The sequence below is a fragment of the Emys orbicularis genome, chromosome 10 (assembly GCF_028017835.1).
Source record: "Emys orbicularis isolate rEmyOrb1 chromosome 10, rEmyOrb1.hap1, whole genome shotgun sequence".
Lineage (NCBI taxonomy): Eukaryota > Metazoa > Chordata > Testudines > Emydidae > Emys > Emys orbicularis.
The window spans coordinates 41827054-41851631 of NC_088692.1; the positions used below are offsets into that span (position 1 = coordinate 41827054).

Genomic DNA, 24578 nt, shown 5'->3' on the forward strand with positions numbered 1-24578 from the left:
TCTGGGCATCTGGCTCCATGGCAGCTCAACAGACCAGCTGTGGAGGAGCAGGGCAGGAAAGCAGGCTGACATCCATCAGAAGCGTGGCTGATTTCTCTCAGAATCCCACTGAACTTAGCCTGTTCCTGTGGAACATTTCCATTTTGATGACTCGGCAGATTCCAATGGAGAAAATGTTTCATCAAAATGTTTCTGACCAGCTCTAGGCTTAAGCTTTATCTAAAGGCCCTAGGTGATGAGTCAGAGCTGGTGAACCAGTCTTTCTAGGTGCTATAGGGCTCTCATCACTGTAGGATCTGAGCACCTCACACCCATTATTATCCTCATAGCCCTCCTGTGAGGAGGGAAGGATTATCCCCATCTCAGAGGTGGGGACCTGAGATACAGGGCAGAGTAAGGCCTTGCTCAATGTCACAGAGCAGGTTGTTGATTGAACCACTACTGCTATCAGTGAATGGAGTTACTTCTTTTGCTCAAGTGTTGGCCCGTGGGATCCAGGGGGCGAAGAGAGGCATTATAAGCCTAACTCCTACAGTGGTTCTCAAACTTTTTTTTCGTGGACCACTTGAAAATTGCTGAGGGTCTCGGCAGACCACTTAATGATCTTTCCAGCCAAAATGCCTGGGGCTGGACTCCCACTTAGGCATCATAATAAGGGCCACACTTTCACACTGCTTAGTCCCCAGTAGTTCCCATTGTGATGCTGATGAACAGATTGTCTAAAGGGTTCAGCGTATGGACCCAAAGAGTGAGATCTTCCTAAAATCTGGCCATGTATTTTTGGTGGCCAAAACTCACCAGCTGGAAACTAATAATAATTTGGGGAAGGGGAAGGAAGATACAGACGAAAGTTCTGGTTTTCTTCCTTGTGTGATTAATGCTGTTAAATAAATGTATTTAGACATCTGGCAAGGAGGGCTGCAATACATATACATACCCACCAGCTGGGCCTTAATTCCAGCTCCTGCCAGACAAAGCTCAGTCAAGGGGAGATGCAGGAATTAGGTTGCAGCACAGTAAAAAGGCTGGGGACAAAGGGAGACAAGGAAAAAGGGAGGAACAAATGCTTTACTAGCACTGATTCCATTTCTAAACTCCAGGCAGCACTACCTTTGGCACCAGCTCCATGCAGCATCCTCACTGTAAGACAATCCATGTCGTATCTTTAGTACTGCAGCACATGGCTCCCTTCTCCATTCTGGCAGGAGCAGGAATGCTTAAAGACACATTGGCCCCCTACCTGGGGATATCCTTGGTTGGTGACTCGGAGAACATCGAACGCCACCATGGAGGGGTCTGGAAACGTGATGGTGGTTAAATCAATCGCAGGAGAGGGCCGCATTTTCATGGCTTTTCTGTGATGGGAGGGAAAGAGTGATCAGGTATTCTGCGAGACATTTAAAGATGGTAGGTGACTGCTCTGTATCCCTCGGTTTATCCACAAAGAGTGGACATGGACTAGTGGACTCTGCTATACTCTGGCAGATAATATTCAAGGTGTGCCCAGCTTAGAAGTGAGTTAGTGCTTTCTTGGCAGGGTGTTACCTGTGAATGGAGTGCATGTAACATGCAGATTGTGGAAAGGCAATAAAATGTGAAGCCTTCACAGACATTTTCATAGTCAAAATAGAACCGTGCTTTAAATCCTGCTCAGGGGTGGCTCCAGGCATCAGCGCATCAAGTGCGTGCCTGGGGCGGCAAGCCGCGGGGGGGCGGCCTGCCGGTCACTGTGAGGGCGGCAGTCAGGCTGCCTTCGGCGGCATGCCTGCGGGAGTTCTGCCAGTCCCGCGGTTTCGGCGGCAATTTGGCGGCGGGTACGCCGAAGGCGTGGGACTGGCGGACCTCCCGCAGGCATGCCGCCGAAGGCTGCCTGACTGCCATGCTTGGGGCAGCAAAATACATAGAGCCGCCCCTGATCCTGCTCCTTCCATTCAAACCCTGGCTCCCCCCAGTAGAGTGTGTACAATACATATCCTGACACTTCCAGCACACCTCTGAAATATGTTCTTGTGCCCATGCTAGCAGCTGCTGGGCTCCTTTGTTCCTGTGTGTTTGTCAGGGTGCCCCTTGCCCCCTACTCACCTGTATGCATTAAAGTTGTTCACCACTCTGGCAATGGCTACGATAGGACCTTGGGGATCTGCTAGAGGATTCTTCATTCCCTGGAGGAAAACCTAAAAGCCAAGGAAAGAGCAAGGTTAATACCAAGCACCAGTGAGCGGGCATGGCACCACCTTGGCGGAGGGACAAGGGCGCAGCCTAGGAACAGAATAATGCAGCCAGCCTAGCACAGACTGATCCTGGCACAGCTCAAAAGGGACAAAGCTCAGCCAGCCCTTGGGAATCATGAATTGTGCTACATCATGCTCAACAAGGCAGGGTTGGAGAAAGCTCTTTTTGGCAGGTATAAACTGTGAAATGAATTTGAGAATAGCTTGTTAGATTCCCACTGGCAGCTCTGAGCTGCTCTCTTTTTCCAAGCCCCTCTGCCCATCTCTGTCCTAGCTGAGTGCACAGTGAAGTGATACAGATAGCGTTGTGACATCATGAGCACTTTCATGGCAAGAGGCTATCCTGTCCCGATTTCAGGATTATGATTTCACTGGCTTGCAGTGCATCAGCATTGCTGCATGCAGGGGCCAGCACTGGAACAGCAGGGGGTGCTACAGGGCAGGATGGACACACATGGGCTGAGCTGGACAGGAATGTAACAGCAGGGCTGGGTTGAGGGGCACAGGCAGAGTAGTGGGTGGGAAGCCTGCCCAGCACCCACCCACGCTCTACATGGCTCTTATAATGGCACATCACTTTCACGAGCACCCAATTCAGCCAGCAACTCAGCTGCTGGCTGCCATGCCCTGGCAACTCCCTGCAGGCATCTCCCCACAAGGTCTGCAGAGCAGACTGAGGACAAGGTGCATTGTACCAGTGACAGCCCCACTCCAGGGGATTAAATAACCCCACACTGAACCGCTCAGGCTTGGGCTCAGGTGTACTCTGCTATCTGCTCCCTACTGCCCTCAGGGCAGCCAGAAATGTTCACTCAACGCTGCTCTGCTCAGCAGAACTTGCCAGAGAATGAAGGACCTGAAACCGAGGGCCTGCTCACAAGTCTCGGTCAAGAGCAGAAACAGACTCAGAAGGCATCAGAGGCAAGGAAATAGATTTGGAGACATATGAGCACTCATGAAAACAACAGTCCCACTGCAGGGTTCTAGAGCACAGTATAAAAATCTATATAGAATAGAATAGATCAGGTGAATTTGAAGAGCAGCTAGCCAAACACTCAAAAACGAACAGCATTTTTTTTTAAAATACATCAGAAGCAGAAAGCCTACTAAACAATGAGTGGGGCCACTGGACGATCAAGGTGCTAAAGGAGCACTCAAGGAAGACAAGGCTGTTGCAGAGAAGCTAAATGAATCCTTTGCATCAGTCTTCACTGCAGAGGATCTGAGGGAGATTCCCACACCTGAGCCATTCTTTTTTATAGAATCATAGAAGATTAGGGTTGGAAGAGACCTCAGGAGGTCATCTAATCCAACCTCCCGCTCAAAGCAGGACCAACCCCAACTAAATCATCCCAGCCAGGGCTTTGTCAAGCTGGGCCTTAAAAACCTCTAAGGATGGAGATTCCACCATCTCCCTAGGTATTCCAGTGCTTCACCACCCTCCTAGTGAAATAGTTTTTCTTAATATCCAACCTGCACCTCCCCCACTGCAACTTGAGACCATTGCTTCTTGTTCTGTTTAGGTGACAAATCTGAGGAACTATCCCAGAGTGAGGTGTCATTAGAGGAGGTTTTGGAACAAGCTGATAAATTAAACAGTAATAAGTAACCAGGACGAGATGGCATTCATCCAAGAGTTCTGAAGAGCTCTGGGTGTCCCTAAACTCTGACTGCCAGAAGCTGGGAGTGGACGACAAGGGATGGATCACTTGATGACTGCCTGTTCTGTTCATTCCCTCTGGGCATCCTGGCATTGGCCACTGTTGGAAGACAGGATACTGGGCTAGATGGACCATTGGTCTGACCTGTATGGCCGTTCTTATGTTTTTATGAGGGTGGAAGTGTGTTCCAGTGGTTAGGGCACTAGCCTAGTGCTTAGGAGACCTGCGCTCAATTTCTCCACCCCCAACACTGTCAAAGGATGTGATTTCCAAATGGGCCATTGGGGAATATCCATGCTTCCTTTGGTAAGGCTTAAAGGGCTCCAATAAAATAAGCATCAAACCTAAATCTTTGACCGAAAACTCAAACTGAACTAAACTCAACATTAGGAAAACTTCAGTTAACTCCTTAAAAATGCCTTTTACTTATGTTATGTGCCTCTTATCTTCCAAGCTCTGGACAGGACCAGAGACACCAATACAGAATTCTATTTTATTCTATATAGGTTCTTATGCCACCCACATCACTGTAGCATCTGAGCACCTTGTATTAAGTGACGTGACTCACATCTGTCATGTGTCGTTTACTCTCCCGCATCCTTTCCCCAGGGGGAGAACTTTGTGTGCAGAGGAGTGTTTTGTTTTGGTAGGGTTTTTATATTTGGACATGCCACTCTGTGTGTATACCAGAGCAGGCAAGAATGAAGATGTGCACCTGGTCCTTGAAGAGGAAGGTGGTGAGGTTTGTGCTGGTCCTTAGAAAGGCCTGTTCTCCAGGTATTTCTAGTTCAGATGGAGAAAGGAAGAATGGTGATATATATGCTGAAGGCCACCCGCAAACTGCAGCCAACTCTCCTTGTGAAATCTCGGTCCCTCGGGAGGGCTCCCCGATGTTTATCCACTGTGTTATATTAGCTAGAAAGTCAGTGGTTATTAACAGGTCTCATTGAAAGATCAGATAGTTTGGAGAGAACTTAGATTTTAGGCATTCAGCTAAACCATACCTTATGAGGGTTGCTCATTGCTACTAACACACAGACACCTTGTTCCTATTGTGGGCCATGCCGGCATCCCCTCCTCAGCACCATCCATCCCTCTCCTATCTTCCTGGCACAGGCCTTACCTCCAAGCCGGTGTAATTCATTCCAACATAACGGGGGATGAGGCTGCCTTTACGAACAACCGTAGCGTACAGACTTGTCCCCAAGGGGTCCTTCTTCCTCGGCTGTTTGAGGAGGAGACAAAACCACAGGATGGAATGAGTGCCAGACTATAAAACAAGAAGCGTTGTGTATATAAACAGTCTGGGCTGCGGTGTGGTGGCACAGAGCTGCCATAACTGACAATAAAGCAGCAAGTGATAATTAAAGCTCACTGTCCCCTGGAGCCTTTCCAATAAGATCAATATAATAAATCGTTCTGCTTTTGCATTTAAATATTTAATAATCTGCATACACAATGGCCTCTGACTTCCTGATCCTTCTTGGGGTGGCGGGAGGCGTGGGAGGGGATGGAGAAGAATGGAGAAGAAGAAACATACTTGTATTAGCTGAGAGGGGTGTGAATTTTTGGCTGGGGTAAAGTGAGTTTGTCAGGCCTCAGTTCCACCTAGAGTTAACTGTGAAACTTACTTAATTGGGACCTTCCTGCCAGTCGTTCAAACAATAAAGCATGGCACCCACATTATTCTGTGTTGTATTTTTCTGTGAGTCTGCAATGGGTCTGAAAACAGGAACAAGGCTCATTTGAGAGGAAAACAGGATGATCCCTTGACGGCCGTGTAAATATCTGATATTTCAGAGGATGCAACTTTAACTCACAAAAAATAGCTGAACAGCTCTTGTGCCAGGTTAGTCTTTCTGGAGCTGGGCGTCTTGTGGTTAGGGTGTAGGGCAAGCGCAGTCCATCTGAGTGTCAGTCCCAGTTCTGATACTCACTAGCTATGTGACCTTGGGCAAGGTTATTTACTGTAATCTCTCTGGGCACATATACAGCAGAGCTACCTGGCGTGCTAGTTGCTGTGTGGCCCTCACAACAACCTTGTAGTACACCAGGCATTCACAAATGATCCCAGAAGTGCACAGGCAACGTCACCATCATGCATATTAGTCCCGCTCTGAGTAAGGCTAACCACTATGTGGCCTTTCTCTGTGCCAGTCCCTCACCAGGGTGAACAGAGATCGCTGGCATAACAGCCCCAGTGATGCAAACAGTCCTCTCACTGCTGCAATAAGTAATTTTTGTTAGCTCAGTTACTGCTGCCCTCACATGCTCAGTCCCTTAATTGCCCCATCTTCACAATAATCTAGCAACCCTCCTTATCCTTATTCGTGTACCTTCCCTGGGAATTCTAACTGTACGTCCTCAACATCTCTGGTCCAAAAACAAATGCCCAGCAGGAAAGCACAGAAATTTGCCAAGGTACAGAAGTTGTTACCTTTATTTTAGCCCTTGAAATTTCAAAGGATGGATGCGCTACTGATGTAGCTATTAACCCGAGTCTGATTTTCATTCTAGTGAATGCTAAGCACTGTGGAAATCCCAGAGCAGGCCTGGGGCAGGTTGAAACGTTCTAAAGATTCTGACAAACTTGAGACCCAGGAAAAGATAGAAAGGTCTTCTTGGCTATGCTAAGGGACTCAGACCAAGTGTTCCAATTCGAGGAGGAGGAAAACGAGGTCCCCTTTTGTCCCTGGAAGATACTAGCCCGACTGCCCTTGATTGTGTAAATGAATAACCCTACTTTGATACTGCAGCTGGCATGTGTGTGTGTTTGTGTGTGTGACAAAGTACATCGAAAGAAAAGGTCTCAGCATAATGTGCAGATCAATCACGCTGTTCTTTAACAGCTATACCACAACAATTTACTCCTCCCTAAACTCCACCATAACTAATACAGGTCATTAATAAATCATGAGAAAAACCAATGCAGCAAACCATTCCCTATGTAATCTCACCACTACAGAGCACATAAAGGCACCTCCTGGCAGCACCTGCTAATAGTTATTACTCCATTGATACGCCCACCCTATTTCATGACAGCAAAGTCACTCATTATGCAAATTAGGATAATAGCATACGGAATAACGGTCACGGTTTTTCACACAGACAGAGAAATTCACTAACACAGCAATAAATGGCTCCTATTGCTGTTCAGTGGGGACAAAGTCCCACTCTGCCACTCTTGAAAAATTCAGAGCTTTTAAAAATGCTCCAGTCATGCACTTTGTCTGGCCACTCTAAGTATGGGTCCTTCACCCCGCCCCCTTCTCCCCTCCAATACGCCCTCACCTGGCCCCCACCGCCTTTTCCACATGCCCCACTTGGGCCCTGCCTCCCCTCCTTTATGCCCCCACCCAGCCCCCCACTTCTCCTCCCTCATACCCTCACTCAGCCCCTTCTTCCCCCCCATCCCAATCTCCCTTTCCAATTGTGCATCCCTCACTACCTGTCCCATTCACCTGCATGCAGTCCTTGCCTCCCCTTCCACTCATAATTGTCTAACGTCCCTGTGACAGGTTCAGCAAGGGCTTACACGGAGAAGTAATATTAGAGAAACACTGTATTTTAGCTTTGTTTACTGCAACATATAAGCTGGAAACATGCAAAGGAGCCAACCACACAGAACCAGCTCTCGACAGATCCCCAGCGAGTTCTCTGTAAACCTGTTTGAGAACCTGTGTCTACAACACAGGAGACCTGGGTTCTAGTCTTGACTCTGCCATTGGTCTGCTGGGTGACCTTGGGCAACTAGTTCCCTTCTCTGTGCCTCAGTTTCCCTATCTGTAAGATAAGGATGCTGACCTCCTCCATAAAGCTCTTTGAGATCTATTGATGAGCGCTAGGGATTATTTAATTAATATTCACAACGCCCTTTGGGGTCCTTGGAAGGACAGCACTAGGAAGGGGCAGAGTGCTGGGATTTGCTTGCACTGTTGTAAATCTCAGTCTCACCTGTGTTCTTGTCTCCCAGGAGGCCAAATTAGAAAGGGCACTTCAGAGTTTGACATCATATTTCATTATTTCCTAACACACTCATTTCCAGGAGGAAAAAAAAACATTATTTCTCTCTTCTAAAGAGGCCCCAGGGGCACTTTATTTGCTTGTCTCCTTTAGTGCATTCTCCAACTTGTGAGTCTTTGAAAATCCTAAACTGTTTCCCAGTGGGGATTACAATGGTTACACAAGATTTCCTTTACCTGACCTCAGCCAACTCAAACTAAGCAAGTCTTGTGCAAGTCTGTTTGTTTAGAAGCCTGGAATTAGATAGCATGGGATGTGTGTAGCATAAGTTTATGATTACTAATTTTTATTATTTATATTGCGGTAAGTCCCAGGAGCCCATCATGGACCAGGACCCCATTGTGCTAGGTGCTGCACAAACACAGAACAAAAGACAGTCCCTGCCCCAAAAAGCTGCCAATCTAAGTATAAGACAAGGGACACCAGGTGGAGACTGACAGAAAATCCAGACTGCCTGCCCGATGGACGAATGGATGGATGAAGTGGCAGTGAAACAATTTGACTCCCCCATACCCACATGTCTCAGGGTGCAAATTAGTTGGCCAATGCTCACCAGCACCAGTCTCAAGTGGTAGTTGTGAAACGATCGGAGGTACCTCACAGGAATCTTGTAGCTCACTAACACCTCCTTGGTGATTTTGTCGGCCACAGTCAGGATCACAGCTGGAAGGGAAAGAGCAGAAATACACATAAGCAAGTACAATAAGGGACTTAGGGGAGGCTTAGAACTACTCCACATTGCTGACCAAGGCTGGTGTTTGAAGACAAGAGGCCAGATTCACCCCAGGATCTGTCATCACTAGAGGAGGCAGCAGAAAGTCTGCCAGGATGTGGAGGGGTTGTGGTGTTGCAAGAAGCTGCAACCTCCTCTCCACCAAGAGGGGTGAAGGGGGCCAGCCCTGCACCAAAAGGGGTGGTCAGGAAGGAAGGGGGCTGGGAGCTGTTCTGATTCTGTGCATCTCTGCAGCAGCCTTCACTAACCGGGCTCCTATAGAGCCCTGTCTGTAACCAACCAGCTCCCCACCCCCATCAGAAATCCCTGAGAGAGGTTGGCAGTGCCACCATCTACCCTTCCCTTAGGGAGAACACCCCAAGGGCTCACAGGCCCAGACTGAGGCACTGGCTTTAATGGATCTAACCCCTGTGGGTTAAACAATATTGAGAAGGAACAAAGTCCATATTCCAGGTTTGTCAGAGAGGCCTGACACTGAAGCCCTTGAAAAGCTGGTACAAATGTGGTTTAGATTTTTTTAAGAATATAGGATTTGCCTTGATCCATCCAATCTGCCTCCTTGTCTCTGGCAATGGCCAGTACTTAGTAGTTCAGGGAGAAGTGAGAAACTGCTATAATGCATGTAGACAACCATGAAGTCCTTTACGTGGGATGAGGGAGAAGTCCTTCCTGACCCTCCCAAGTGATCAGTTTATACCTTGAAGCATGAGCTTTGATGACAATTATTATATGATCCATGGCTGCAAACGTTTTGGTCTATGAGCTCTTTGGCCAGGCAAGAATAGCCAAATCCTAGCCTTTCTCCTCCATGCCTCCTGCACCAGCTCTACACCTGAGACTGGGAATGAAGCTGTTCTTCACTGGTTGAAGAACCCGCCATGATGGCCCTTTATACCTCCTCCATCCCCCATGTGAGGCTTCTTTATGCCACGATGTAAACCATAGTCAGGGCTGTTAAAGACATGTCACATGGGGTTTGTAATTGTGTTTTAACATGTGTCAGCTAACACAACGGTAAAGTCTAGTGTTGACAGAATGCAAACATTTACATCCCATCCACTCCAGAAATCACAAAGGGCGAGGGACTTAAAGCCAATGAAAAACTCCAGCACAGACAAGCTCTGTGTGATTAAAATAAATACATCAGAATGAGAGTCCAGTGTTGGCAATTCCTCCCTCTTCCCTGAGCATCCCTGGATTAGTTCAGCACCAGGAACAGCACCTCGCCACATGCATGACCCTGGGATGTCCTCAACATTTAACATCACCCAAAGCAGAGGGGCTGCTCCGTGCCCCGTGGCAGAATACAAGCAGGCAGCCACGCAGTGGGTTCTGCCTGCCAGTTGGAAGGGTTTTTGCACAGGCTTGGAGCAGACTGAAGCAGAGGTTGCTACTGATGGCTGGCAGAGGAACAAGCAATGAAAGTACACATCCAGTGGCCTCATACCCACCTGGCACTGGTGCATGGGAGCAGCTGCTGTTCCAACCTAAAGGACATGCAGCCTGTCCGCAGCATGGGGAGGTGGATTTTTCACCTTCAGTGCTGGAGTAGCAGCCCTTGGAATGAAGCCCTCTGTTTAGGCACATAACTGGTGCTGTTTGGGCAGCCACAGGCTCCCCTCACACCACCTCTCCAGTAGACCTCACCCCTGACCATCTCTGTGGCAGAGAGGGCAGTTCATTCCCCAGGCACATTTATCCCCTGGGCCTCTCCACTAGGATGCAACGACCTGATGTTATTCACTCCAGGGTGCTGAAGGAGTTAGCTGAAGAAATCTCAGAGCTTCTGGCAATAATATTTGCAAACTCATGGATGACAGGAGAGGTCCCAGAACACTGGAGAAAGTGCCCAAATTTAAAAAGGGGGAAAAGGAGGAGCCAGGGAACAAACTATAGACCAGTCAGCCTGACCTCAATACCTGGGAAGCTACTAGAGCAATGTATAAAACATCCCATTTGCGAATACCTGGAGGATGGAGGGGTGATCATTACCAGGCAGCATGGATTTACTAAGAACAAATGCCAAACCAGCTTGATTTCCTTCTTTGGCAGGGTAACTGGTTTGGTGGATGGGGGAATGCGGTGGACATAATATACTCGGACTTCAGCAAGGCTTTTAACACAGTCCCACATGACATTCTGATAAGTAAGTTGGAGAAATGCGGGCTTGGCAGAATTACCATTAAATGGATACATAATTGATTAAACAACCACAAACCAAGAGTAACTATTAATGGAATGATGTCAGAGTGGAAGGAGGTCTCAAGTGGGGTTCCATGAGAGGTCTGATGTGGGTCTGGTGTTATTTAACATCTTTATTAATGACCTGGCTGTCGGAATAGAGAGCATACTGATCAAATTTGCAGATGACACAAAGCTGGGGGGGTTGCCCATACTTTGGATGATAGAGCTAAAATTCAAAGGGATCTTGATAAATTGGAGAACTGGGCTATAGACAACGAAATGAAATTCACCAAAGACACATGTAAGGTGCTACACTTAGGGAAGAAAAACCAAATGCACAAATACAGGATGGGTGAAAACTGGCTTAGAGGCAGCACTGCTAAGAAGGATCTGGGAGTTGTGGTGGATCACAACCTCAACATGAATCAGCAATGTGATGCTGTTGCAAAAAAAGCAAATAAAATTTTCAGTTGCATTAACTGAGGCATAGCATGCAAGTCACGGGAGGTGATAGTACCACTCTACTCAGCTCTGGTTAGGCCTCAGCTGGAGTATTGTGTCCAATTTTGGTCACCAATGTATAGAAAGGATGCAGAAAAACTGGAAAGGATCAAAGGGGAGTGATAAAGATGATCAGAGGGATGGAACACAAGCCATATGAGCAAAGGCTGAAGGAACTGGGTATGTTCAGTTTGGAAAAGAGGAGATTAAGGGGGGATATGATAGCAGTCTTCAAATATTTGAAAGTCTGCCATAAAAAAGGTGGAGAAAAGTTGTTCTCTTTTACCACAGAGGGCAGGACAAGGGGCAATGGGTTCAAACTACAGCATAGCAGATGTAGACTTAAATCTGAGGAAAAACTTCCTAACTGTAAGCACAGTAGGACAGTGGAACAAACTGCCTAGGGAGGTCATGGAAGCTCTTTCGCTGGAGGGTTTCAAAAGGAGGCTGGGTAGCTATCTGTCTTGGATGGTTTAGACACAAATCCTGCATCTTGACTAGATGACCCTTGTGGTCCCTTCTGCCCCTACGGTTCCATGATTCTCTGGTTATAACAGTACTGCTCCAGGGCCTTGCCTTGCACTAGTGCCTTTCACCTCGGATGTTCCCAAAGTGCTTTGCAGTTATACAGGGATGTATAACTCCATCAGCCACCCAGCTCCTACTTGGTAAGAGAAGCACGCCCCTTGCTGCATAGCTGGACTACAGTTTTACACATTGTTAGGAGGGGACTTGATTGTGCCCAGAAAAGTAGGTACTTGCAGGGCTAGCAGGCAGTGTAGGGATGCAGAATGGAATTACTCACCCTGGAACTGGGTCAGGATTCCAGAGTCAACACCTCAACTCTTTGAAACAGCACTTGGGCGTATTTTAGGGTGATCAGTGCTCAGGGCCTGTTTTATGTCCCATCCAAAAGCCAGCACTTCAGACAGTACAATACCCCATTGGGGCACTGAACAATGCTGACTCAGAGGGAAGATAGCTATCAACACCACTTCTTGGTGGTTTCTAAAGCAGGCGTCTCCTCTGAGATCCTACCCAGTCCAGATCCTGTTTACAATGGACACCATGCTGGCTCCCAGCCCAGAGCGGGGATGGCTACAGGCCATTTCCCTTGAAAGCCCTGCTCTGGGGAGGCCATGCAAACTGAATCCCATCAGTCGCTAGGGAAGCATGAAGCTTGATAATGGCTTGGAGGATACAATACTTGCAGCCGGACCCCATTTGCTGCCCTAATGCACAAGTCAGGCCAAGCTCAGCTGCATTGTGAGAGCTCACTGACCTGATTAGACAGCTCTGAGGCAGGGGAGGCCCGCGCTTTGTGTCTCCATGAAAGAAACATGCCTCATTAACTCCCAGCTTTGTCTTCCCCTGGTAGGGCTCCTTTGTGCCTCAAGTCACTTGAAGGAGTGGAGAGGCCTGTTTGGCATGTTGGACCTGTCACCCGAAGAATGGAATCTTGCCTCCCCTATCATTAACTTGGCCTTGCTTTCTGCTCACCCCCATCATCACAGCAACAGCCTGCTGCCACTTCCCCTGAAGGGATAACCCCCCTCGCACATCCCTCTTCACCTTCCTTCATAAACCACTGATTTAACCCCTTCAGTGACCCCAGTTTAACCCTATGGTATCGCAGCAATGTCTGGTGCCCCCAGAAGAACCAGAGGGAGAAAATCACAAACCTGACTCCTTTGTCAAAGGCAAATCAATGAAAACCACCCCACATCTTGTTATGTTGCCATTTACACTTAGCTCTCCCTACCACCAGCCTAATTACTGATTGCACTGATGGACAATTTAACTCTTCTCTCCCCAAGGCCCCAGTGCAGTGAAGCATTGAAGCACGTGCTTAAGTCCATCCCAGTTCAGCAAAGCACTTAACCTTAAGCATATGCCTAAAGTTAAGCACGTGCTGAAGTGCTTTGCCAAATAGGCATAGATTGCTGAATTGAGGCAACAGAGTCTCCTCTCTCCCTGCCTTTCCATCCTCTGACTGAAGTTATAAGTTTTTCTGCTGTTACTTTTAAAAGACAGCTCAATATATATGTAGATTGTTTTTCTCAGAGACCTTTGTGGAAAGAGAAAGGACTTGCCATTTAAGCTGTAAGTGGTAAAACACTCTGTCCCACATTAAAGCCAATCTGTTCCACTAGTCGTCTTTGATATCGGATCACACTCCACCCCTTGGTGAGCCCTCAGAGTGCAAACAGGATGGTAAATGAGGTGACTACTCCAGTGCTTACTTTGTAATGAAAGAGGTGTTGGGGCTCAAGCAATTATTTTACATTCATAACTGATGCAGCAAACCCAGAGGTGCCGGACTATGAACTGCCAAGCCTAGAGGTGCCGGGGCTCAGGCCTGGCAAGCCGCGGCACAAATTAAGCACTGGACTCCTCATATCTTGGGTAGAAGAGAGGCAAGAACCCAGCCACAGAGGAAAAGAAAGAGAATAGAAGGCCGAGAAAACAGAAAATACTTTAAATCATGGCAAAATAGTTTACTCTAGTGTATGTTCATTACAATTTGATCCTGCAGGGTGCTGAACACTCTGACCCCAACGTAACAAAGCACTTGAGCACGTGCTGAACTGGAAGCATGCAAATAGCCTCACTGAAGTCACTAGAATTATTCGTGTGCTTTACTGGATCAAGCCTTCTAAAACAGCAACTCACCGAGTCCCTACCTGCACATGCACACACCTCCCTGAGGGTTGGGGCTGGATGTGGAAGGTATTGGTTTGAGCTATGTTTAAAAAGGATGAACTCAAACTGGAACGGGTACAGAGAAGGGCCACTAGGATGATCCGAGGAATGGAAAACCTTTCCTATGAAAGGAGACTCGAGGAGCTCGGTTTGTTTAGCCTAACCAAAAGAAGGCTGAGGGGAGATATGATTGCTCTCTTTAAATATATCAGAGGGATAAATACCAGGGAGGGAGAGGAATTATTTCAGCTCAGTACCAATGTGGACACGAGAACAAATGGATATAAACTGGCCGTGGGGAAGTTTAGGCTTGAAATCAGACGAAGGTTTCTAACCGTCAGAGGGGTGAAATTTTGGAACAGCCTTCCGAGGGAAACGGTGGGGGCAAAAGACCTCTCTGGCTTCAAGATTAGGCTAGATAAGTTTATGGAGGGAATGGTTTGATGGGATAACATGATTTTAGTCAATTAGGCAATAACGTGTCATCGCTGGTAAAATGAGGGTCCGGCTGGAGAATCTTGCCTGTATGCTCGGGGTTCTACTGATCGCCATATTTGGGGTCGGGAAGGAATTTTCCTCCAGGGTAGATTGGCAGAGGCCCTGGAGGTTTTTCGCCTTCCTCCGCAGCATGGGGCAGGGGTCGCAAGCTGGAGGATTCTCTGCGACTTGAAGTCTTTAAATCACGATCTGGAGACTTCAACAGCTGAGTTAAGGGAAAGTGGGTGGGTCAGCTTTTGTGGCCTGCATCATGCAGGAGGTCAGACTAGATGACCATAATGGTCCCTTCTGACCTTAAAGTCTATGAGTCTATGAGTCTATGAGCTGCCTTCTTTGATGACAGCTGCTTTTTGTAGAGCAGAGTGGTTGACCTGGCTACTTGACTGTATCATTTTAAAGTGATGGCAGGGCTTTAGGAAGGGTGCATCTTCATGTGTTTTATCTAACTAGCTATCCAACCACCCACCCACCTCTGGAACAGCACTTCTTATCAGCTATGTCTACACGTGGAGCTGGAGGGCAAATCCCAGCTCAAGGAGTGGAGCGGCAGGATGGGCTAACTGCCCTGAGTACATAGACATTCCCAAACATAGCATGCATTTGAAGTGGCTAGCTCATCCCACCACTCATGCTGCCGTGGCTACACTCTATTTTAAAAGACTAGCACTATCAGAGCTCGCACAGTCTGTCTCCTCCAGCTGGGAATCACACCCCTAGCTCCAAGTGTAGATATGCTCCAGGAGTTTTGCTTGAGAAAGATCTGCAGGACTGGGCTCAGGATAGCCTGCAAAGAGAGCGCAATCAGATTTGTTAAACAGAAGTCCTTGGTTGCTAAAGTTATTGCATTTCCACGGGGAGCTCCTTGCAGGTATGAGTCCAAAGGTTCCATTTTTTCTCCAATGGGAGCAAATTCAGTTGCCAACACCAGTCAGTATCTCTGAGGCTAGAGACTTGTGACTGGGATGGAAGACAAAACTCAAGAGCAGGGAACAGATCCTCAGCACCCAAGAGGGTGTGGTGCTCTGAGTCATTTAAAAGTAATTTTGAAAAACGATTTGAAAACCCAGAGCTTAACAAGTCACCATCACATAAACTAGGATAAGATGAGAGGAAGAACGGCCCAGGGGTTAGGGGGAGAGTCTGGGAGTTGAGAGCTGGGTTGAATTCCCTGCTCTGCCACAGACTGGGTGCCTCAATTCCCACTGTGTACAATGGAGATAACAGCACAGCCCTGCCACATTCAGCTATTGGGAGGATAAAAACATTGAAGATGGGGAGTTGCTCAGATACTAAGACGAGGGGGTACAGAAGTACCAACGATAGATAAGTAGGATAATTACACTCCCCACAAATGGTTCAAAATTAATCCAATCAGGGGATTATAAATACCTCTCCTTTCTAAGTGGGATAATACACATCTGGGAAGCACTGCAAGACAGAAATGTATCAGGACTACGAGAGACTCTGTGCATTCTTGCCTTATACCTTGACGGGGCTTGGTCCTGCAAGGTGCTGAACACTCAACCAGCAAAGCCCAGGCTTAAATTTAAGCACATATATAATCCCATTAATGCCAATGGGGCTACTGATGTGCTTAGTGTTGGGCACAAGCTTAAATGCTTTGCTGGATCAGGTCAGAGTGCTCTGCACCTTTCACAGTTAAGCCCTCACTGCACACCTCAGCAGTACTGCTCTCTCACTGTATACAAGTGTATGTGGCTCTTTAAATGGGAGTGACTATTTTGTATCAAAACCTGTAGCCATGTTGTCACTCCAGGGTCACTTCAAGGGGCATGATTTTGAGGGCCAGTGTTTAGTGCTTTCTGAAAAGCAGATCCCTTGAAGGTATCCCAAAAACGGAGCCACCCGAAATGACGAGTCACTTAAAGATATTGACCTTGTGCCCTAATCCTGCAATGGGCACTTGCACACACTGGTGTTTGCTCCTATGGAGCTCAGTAGAGGATTGAGGCCTTGCACTGCCTCTTATCTGAAACAGGATCATGTGGGCTACAATATTTTTAAGCAGTATTGTCCTTGCTGGGGCAATAGGTTTTGGTAGAAAAAAACCCTAATAATTTGACTGGCCAGTGACTAAGATAGGGTCATACATACCCACAGTTAGAAGCTTTAAAGCCAGTAAAGGCTTATCCCTGACATCAACCAAACATCATCAAACCAACCCAACAACCCAAACAGCAATCGTTTTATGCTATATATCTCATCTCCAAGCATATATAGATATAGTTACACACAAAGAGTGCCAGATCCTCAGCTGGTGTCACTCCACTGAAGTCAGCAGAATTATGTTGATTTTCACCAGAGGAGGATCTGGCAGCTATTTTAGTCTCTCTTTGCACCCCCATTTCCTGTTAGCCTAAGGCAGTTAAGTACAGTAAGTACATCAAATGTTTTTTATTTCACTTAAGCAGCAGCATTAATAGAATTACATGTAATGCTATGACTAATTTCCACTCGGGCTCAGCATTCATTTTGCAAGCATCTGATTTTAATCTAATCACAAACTCTAATGCCATTAACATTATTATAACTGTATACTTAACTACATTGTGATTGGAACAATCAAACCACAAGGCTTAACCATCACTGCAGCAGGGAAGCTTCTAATTAGTAATGATTGAAAAATAATCAGGCATGCTGTGGAGCAGAATTGAGGGGGACTGGCAAAGCTGTGGTGGGTGCTGAGATTGGAACCATACCAGGTCAGGATTCAGGTACACTGACATTGCTGTGTGCAGAACCAGGAATGGATTAGCAGGTATGCTGCAGATCCACAGGAATGGATTTCCACAGTTATGGGGGAGTCCCAGAACACTGTTTCATAATAGGACTGAAGTGCGTTGGCAGAGCTATTCATGGGCCCATTTACAGGGGCTGATTTTCAGAGGCGCGGAACTTCCACAGCTCTCATTGACTTCAACTGGAGTTGTGGGTGCTCAGCATTTTTAAAAATCAGACCCAGACCTGAATGAGGACCCAGAACTACAACAGAAGATTGTGGCAAGTCAGCATTGAGCAGTGTTAGCAGGGCTGGGTGAGGGAGACAGGGGTGGAGTAGGAGGATGAGTACACAGTTTATGGTGCACTGTGGGAATTCAGAGGAAAGTGTGCATAACATGCCTGAACCCTATTTAGCTTTACCCACTACTATCAATGTGCTACTTGCACTACAAGTGTGGATCCCATAATAAGATAAGTCCAAATGGTAAGGGATGCAACTCTATGCTCTGGGTGTCCCTAGACCTCTGCCTGTCAGAAGCTGGGTCTGGATGACAGGAATCACTCAGTAACTGCCCTGTTCTGTTCATTCCCTCTGAAGCACCTGGCATTGGCCACTGTTGGAAGACAGGATACTGGGCTAAATGGACCATTGGTCTGACCCAGTATGGCCGTTCTTATGTTCTTAAGCACACCATCCTGATTCTTTCCAAAACCAGAATATAAAACTGTATTGAACTTCTGTCTTGTAGGGCACTGTATTGGGGCTCAGGAGACATGGGTTCTATTTCCATGGTTACCACTGGCATGCTGGGTGCCCTTAGGCAAATCACGTCACAGCTCTGTGCCTCAGTTTCCCCATCTGTAAAATGGGGATCAAGAGACTGACCTCCTTTGTAAAGTACTTTGAGATCTATTGATGAAAAGTTCTATATGAGAGCTTAACTTTGCAACCGTATATCATGGGTGGAATTTCTTCCTGTCCCTAGCTGATGATCAGCTCATGCCCTGAAACATAAGGATAGTTAACAATTGTATACATAGCTACACTTAAGGGGCCTGATTCCTAAGTGCCTTGCTTTGGGAAGTCATTAGCAAATGTGCAGTGGGATGGTTCTGAGCTGGTCGCATTAGCACAGGTGTAAGTGACTGGAGAATCAGGCCATCTCACTGATATTCACCTTTCCCTCACCACTACCCACTATTCAGCTCTCTTCAGAAACCATACCTTCATGGCCTGCATCTTCTGCATCAATTTCCATGGTCACCTTCTCCTCCCAGGTCGGAGAGTGCGTAGGCTCAGAGGACACATGAGTCACCCCCTGGGCTTCCCATTTCTTCTCAACATCCGAGCTGCTTTTACTAAGAAAGAAGAAGAAAAAACAACCACTCAGCGTAACAGCAGGGGTACATCCACCTCGACATGCACAAAGCCTTGCAGTGAACTGAAGACATCAGAGGAATGAACGCCCCTTCCCTTCATGCCCAAGTCAGAGACCTAATGACTTATATTCATATGGCCTGTTCACCTCAAAGCATCCCAAAGTGTATTACTGACTACAGGCCAAACTTATGCCTGGTATAACTCCACTAAAGTTAATGAATGAATCTGACAGGGTGTGTATATAAGGTTCATTTCCTCAATCTGCAAAATGCAGCCACCTCTGAGATGGAGCACAGCAGCAGTTTAACAGTGCATAGCAACACTACACATGTAGGTGAAGAAGTGAAGAACTTTTCCAAATGAAACCTGAAGGGGGATTTTAAATAATCCAGAATGCAATTACCACTGAGGGACATTTGCTAGCACTCCTAATCTTGTGATGAGAGCCCTGGGATACTGAATGACCACAAAATCCATGGGATATGTGACTAACCACAAAAGACCCAGAGTTCTGTTTTAAATCTGTAGCTGTAGTGTTATAGCGTAGACCCTTAATACAGAGACAGAAGGGGTTCTTCTGTTGCTCTAGTAAATCCACTGCTCAGAGAGGTAGTAGCTAGATGAATGGAAGAATTATTCTGTCAAACTGGTGATGTCTACATCGGCGCTTAGGTTAGCTCACTACACTGCACAGGGCATGCCATTTTCCACATCACTGAACAATGTAGTGAAACCGACGTAACTTTGTAATGTAGCCAGCCCTGAGATAGTTTAATTGTAACCAGCACCCTCTAACCTCAGGCTGAAGGACTTGTTCCCTGCTGATGAAAAGGGAGAGTGTTACCTGCTGAGGCACCAAAACACTTCCTGTTGGACTTTTCCAGTTCTCGCAGGTCTTCCCTAACAGAGCGAAGTGAAAGAGGAGGTTCATGCCAGAGCAACATATACTGTCCACATCTAAAAAGGCCACAACAGATCTAGCCATCATGAAGTTACAAAGAACAAACAAGTCCTGATTATAAACCCTTTAAAACATCTGGTTCAGCACAACAGCAGAGAAGTTCTGCTGCCATTTAAAATCCCACACGAGAGCCGACTGGGACATTGAGCTTTTCACCCTTAGGCCACCGATTCAGATCCAGCCTAGGTTGCTGGTGAATAAAAGACACAGGCCTCAATCCTGCCTTGACTTGCTTACTAGCCATCTCATGAGGATCTGAGTTGTTAGACTCAGAATGTGTCAGCATGTTAATGGAGGATGGAATCCAGCTCACTTTCCCATATCAGAACTGGATCTGCTGGACAGACAGCAAAGCCAGAAGATGGAAGTCTAAGAAGCACATGGTGCAGATCTGCACAGTAAAATAAATCTACTAGAATAATAAAAACAGTGATTTGTGAATAATTTATATTTGATAACTGAGGGGAAAATGTGCTGGATAAATTGTTTACAAGTAATTCAAGCAGCTCTCAGGGTGAACAGTTTTCTGACCATGACCATGCTGTACATTTCCCCCCTAACATTTCAACACAGCAGGGTCATTGAGTTACCAATGACAGGAATAGATTTGCCATGCCGATACTAAAATAGATTTAATAAAACAGCAGAGCCCTCTGAGATGAAAGCTTGCCAAAGGTATATACTACAGTGGGAGGGATAGCTCAGTGGTTTGAGCATTACCTTGCTAAACCCAGGATTGTGAGTTCAATCCTTAAGGGGGCCATTTAGGGATCTGGGGCAAAAAACTGCCTGGGGATTGGTCCTGCTTTGAGCAGGGGGTTGGAGTAGATAACCTCCTGAAGTCCCTTCCAACCCTGATATTCTATCATGAAGATCAGTTGGGGTGCAATAGGGTTTATCTTCTGGCAGGTTTCTGTAGTGTGTTGGTATCAGGGTTGAACAAAAAATCCCTAAAAATAATTTATTACAATAATTTAACCATTTTTCCCCAATAAAGAAAGAGGAACAGCAAGTTTGGCTTGGGACAGAGGTAAATTTGGTTCTAATGACCTTTTGCTTTTCTCTGGTGCCATCTACCTCAAAGTGCACGATCAACCATAATTAACGTTACAAGACCCCTGTGGTTCCTAAGTAGTATTATACCTGTTGCATAGATGGAGAAACTGAGGCACAGCAAGGGGAAATGAGTCACACGAGCTAGGATTAGAACCTAGCTCTTTTTTTCCCATTCTTAGTCCAGTAACTTGATCACTAGATCCTGTTTCTTCTTCTAAAAGGTATATATATATATACACCTTATAGATTTTCAGGCCTGGTAGGCAGTCTTCTCCCAATGAGGGACAACAACTAAGTTTAGTTTGACAGCACGTGCCTGTTCCAGTTTGAGAAGGATTAGAAATGGTACCATTCCTGCTCCCCTTGCCAGCAACACTTCCAGTCATTCCCACACTCTCTGTCCCTCATCCATAGCAGCAAAAATACAAGGATCACAAATAGGTGATGGGATCACACATAGGTGATGCAAGGATTGAGGATTAATGCAAGGATCATGCCTTAATAAGGATGCTTTTGCCCATCTCACGCACAATATGTGTATAGCAATAGCGCCCAGGGGCCCCAGGAATGGACCAGAGCCCCATTGTGCTAGGTGCTGTAGAAACAAGACCCTTGCACCATGAATCTTTAGCTTCCTCCTCCACTCAAGAGTGTAGCAAGGAGCTGTGCTGAGCTTTCAGTTAGGCCTTATGTAATACCAGATACATGGCAGTAATCCCCACTAAATCGCAAACATCTACCCACTAAACCTGAGGTGTTTTGGAACGACAAATGGAGCCTACTTTCTGACAAGTATCCCTTAAGCCTTCCTAATGAATTGAGAGAGGCAAGCAAATTTCAATGCCCCCTTTCTTCCCTTCCTGCTCCTGCCTCCCCCTGTCCCTCATTAGGGCCGGTATGATAATCCCCTCCATGGCTGCCTGGACAAGGTCCCTCTGGGGATCAGCACTAAATGGGACAGTTTCTTAGGGTCACATGTACAGAAATCACCTCTCTGCCCCACTTGCCTCCCCTCCAAATGGATTAGAGTCAGACTCCCTTCCCCCACCCGAGACAGAGCAGGAGGCTAAGCCATTCCTGCTAATCCAGTGGTTCTCAAACTTTTGTACTGGTGACCCCTTTCAAATAGCAAGCCTCTGAGTGTGACCCCCCCTCTAATAAATTAAAAACACTTTTTTATATACTTAACACCATTATAAATGCTGGAGGCAAAGCGGGGTTTAGGGTGGAGGCTGGCAGCTTGCGACCTCCCAGGTAATAACCTTGTGACCCCCCTCAGGGATCCCAACCCTCAGTTTGAGAACCCCTGTACTAATTGAAATGGGGAAGGGGAGCTGCCTTCGTGCCTGGCCTACAGACGTCTGAGGGTTTCCTGACACTTGGTCAGATTTGATTCCTGGAGCTGACGGTGTGAGTTAAAAGACTTCACCCCAGTAAGAAAAAGTGTAATCAGTGTGATGTTGTGTGCTGCACCAGAGCATGAACACTGAAGTATTGCACACTTAAAATGTGCAACGTGCAGTGACAGGCTAGTTTGAGACTCCGTGCAAAGCTCATGAGGTCATAAGTGAAACAAATCTCATAGTTCTCAACCTAATTAGTCTGCATCTCTAAATAGAGAACACAGTTGGGTGGGCCAAGTTCAAATGAAATCTAGACATGACTAGTACAGCAAGGGTGGAGATCACAACTGATAACTGCCAGAGCCTACATGATTAGATAGAGGACAATACCAGGACTCAGTTCAGCAATGCAGTTAAGTATGTGCGTAAGTCCTATTGACTTCAGTGGGAACTAAGCATATGCTTAAAGTTATTATCAATCAATCATCATCATCATCATGATCAAGGCAAATCTTAAAGGAATGTACCCTCCTTGCAGATCTGGCCTGACCCAGATCGATCTCTAGCTAGGTCTTTAAGACAGTTTGGCTGGATGTTCAGTCTATGTTAGGGTTACCATATTTCCACAATCAAAAAAGAGGACACTGGGGGGGGGAAGCCCCGCCCTAGCCCCGCCCCCATCCACTCCCTCCCACTTCCCACCCTCTGACTGCCCCCCTCAGAACCCCAACCCCCCCTGCTTCTTGTCCCCTGACTGCCCCGACCCTTATCCACTCGCATGGGTGGCAGGGTTGTAGAAATTTTGGTGGTGCCCAGAACCCACCCCCCCTCCTGCCTAAGGCTCTGGGAGGGGGGTTGGATGGGGGGAGGAGGTCTGGGGTGCGGGTCCTGGGCTGGGGATTAGGGTGCAAGAGGGGTGCAGGGTGCAGGTTCTGGGATAGAGTTTGGGTGCTGGGTGCAGGCTCTGGGCTGGGGCAGGGGGTGGGTGTGCAGGAGGGGGTGAGGGGTGCAGGTTCTGGGATGGAGTTTGGGGGTGGGAGGCGGTGCAAAGGGAGGGGGTGCAGGCTTTGGGAGGGAGTTTGAGTGCAGGAGGGGGTGTGTGGGAAGGGGGGAGGGGGTTTGGGAGGGAGTTTGGGGATAGGAGGGGATGCAGGGGTGAGGGCTGTGGGTCTGAGGATGAGGGGTTCATGATGCAGGAGGGGGCTCAGGGATGGAGCAGAGGATTAGGGTGTGGGGGGATGAGGGCTGGGGCTGAGGGGTTTGGGGTGTTGGAGAGGCTCAGGGCTAGGGTGGAAGGGCAGGGTAAGGGCAGCCTGTCTTCCCATTAGTAGATGGGGGACACTAGGACCCGGGGGCAGCAGACAAGGGAGAGGCAGGCGGGGCGGGGCCCACAGGGGGGGACGCGAGGGGGGGTGGTGGCAGGTGGAGGCCGGGGACCCATCCAACACTCCCCCGCTCCCTGACTGCCCCCCCCCCGGACTCCCCTTACCATTCTGGCTCCACGTGTTTGCAAAATACGCTGCCCGGTGGGTCGGTTTGTGTGTTACACAGGGCTGCAGACAGAGGGAGGGGGGAGCAGGGGAGGGCTCTGGCTGCTGGAGGCCAATGGGAGTGGGTCAATCGGCCAAGCCGCCCAATCAGCAGCCACACTCTGCATGGAAGGGAGGGAGGGAGAAAACCCCCCCGGACATTTTAACCTTGTTACCAATTCCTCCCGGACGGCTATTTAGAGACGCAAAAGCCGGACATGTCCGGGGAAATACGGACGGATGGTAACCCTAGTCTATGTCCATCACTGGTGACCTTATAATGCTGCCAAAGCTTTTGGTGTCTATGTGATCACCAACCGTGTAGTGTAAACACACTTTGTAATTCATTGAACTGCTATCCTAATAGAATGTCCATACCAAGATAGCTGACAAAATGCAACCAGAGCTGGGTCTGCCTACAAATATCTCTACTGCTGATCTTGTCCTGCCACTTAATACAGAGGAGTGGGCAAAGTCAAACATACTATGCTCAGTCAAGGCCCAGTTAGGATAAATTAGGGGGAATGTTTAAACAATGTCTGCCTACACTGAGAGTAAAGATGACTAGAGTGCCAGCCTGGGACTCAGGAAACCCAGGTTCATGTCCTCTGCTCTGCCACAGACTTCCTGTGTGATCTTGGGCAGGTCACTTAGTCTCTCTGCGCCTCAGCTCCTATCTGTAAAATGGGAATAATAGCACTTCCCTACCTTGCTGGACTGTTGTGAGATGCCTGGATACTGTGGTAATGGGGCCATATAAGCCCTTAAGATACATACGTTACAGCTAACTATGGCCAGTATTACCATTCCCTCCATTTCATTAGCATAAAAATTCACCTTAATGAAAAAAAAAAGACAAATCAATTTCCACAAAAGTAAAGGCTGCAGGAACTGACATTAGCAGAAGGGTCAGTAGTGAAATATTCTTAGTGCACAGACCTCATCCATATCTCCCAAGAGAAATGACGAAACTAGGGTTCATTTAAAACTAGACTGTACAAGACACTAGGGAACAAGCCTGTATTGGCTGTA

At 47.4% G+C, this 24578-nt stretch overlaps 1 protein-coding gene across 1 annotated transcript in view; it reads right to left on the minus strand.

Moving 5' to 3' along the window:
- CCDC33 (coiled-coil domain containing 33) overlaps nt 1–24578 on the minus strand; it is a 226758-nt gene that overhangs the window by 176529 nt on the left and 25651 nt on the right. Inside the window, exons 2-6 of the mRNA XM_065412566.1 lie at nt 18502–18635; nt 8469–8578; nt 5016–5117; nt 2083–2174; nt 1241–1355 (exon numbers count right to left, since the gene is read on the minus strand). Coding sequence (XP_065268638.1) covers nt 1241–1355; nt 2083–2174; nt 5016–5117; nt 8469–8578; nt 18502–18635 — 553 coding nt within the window. The remainder of the gene's footprint in view (nt 1–1240; nt 1356–2082; nt 2175–5015; nt 5118–8468; nt 8579–18501; nt 18636–24578) is intronic.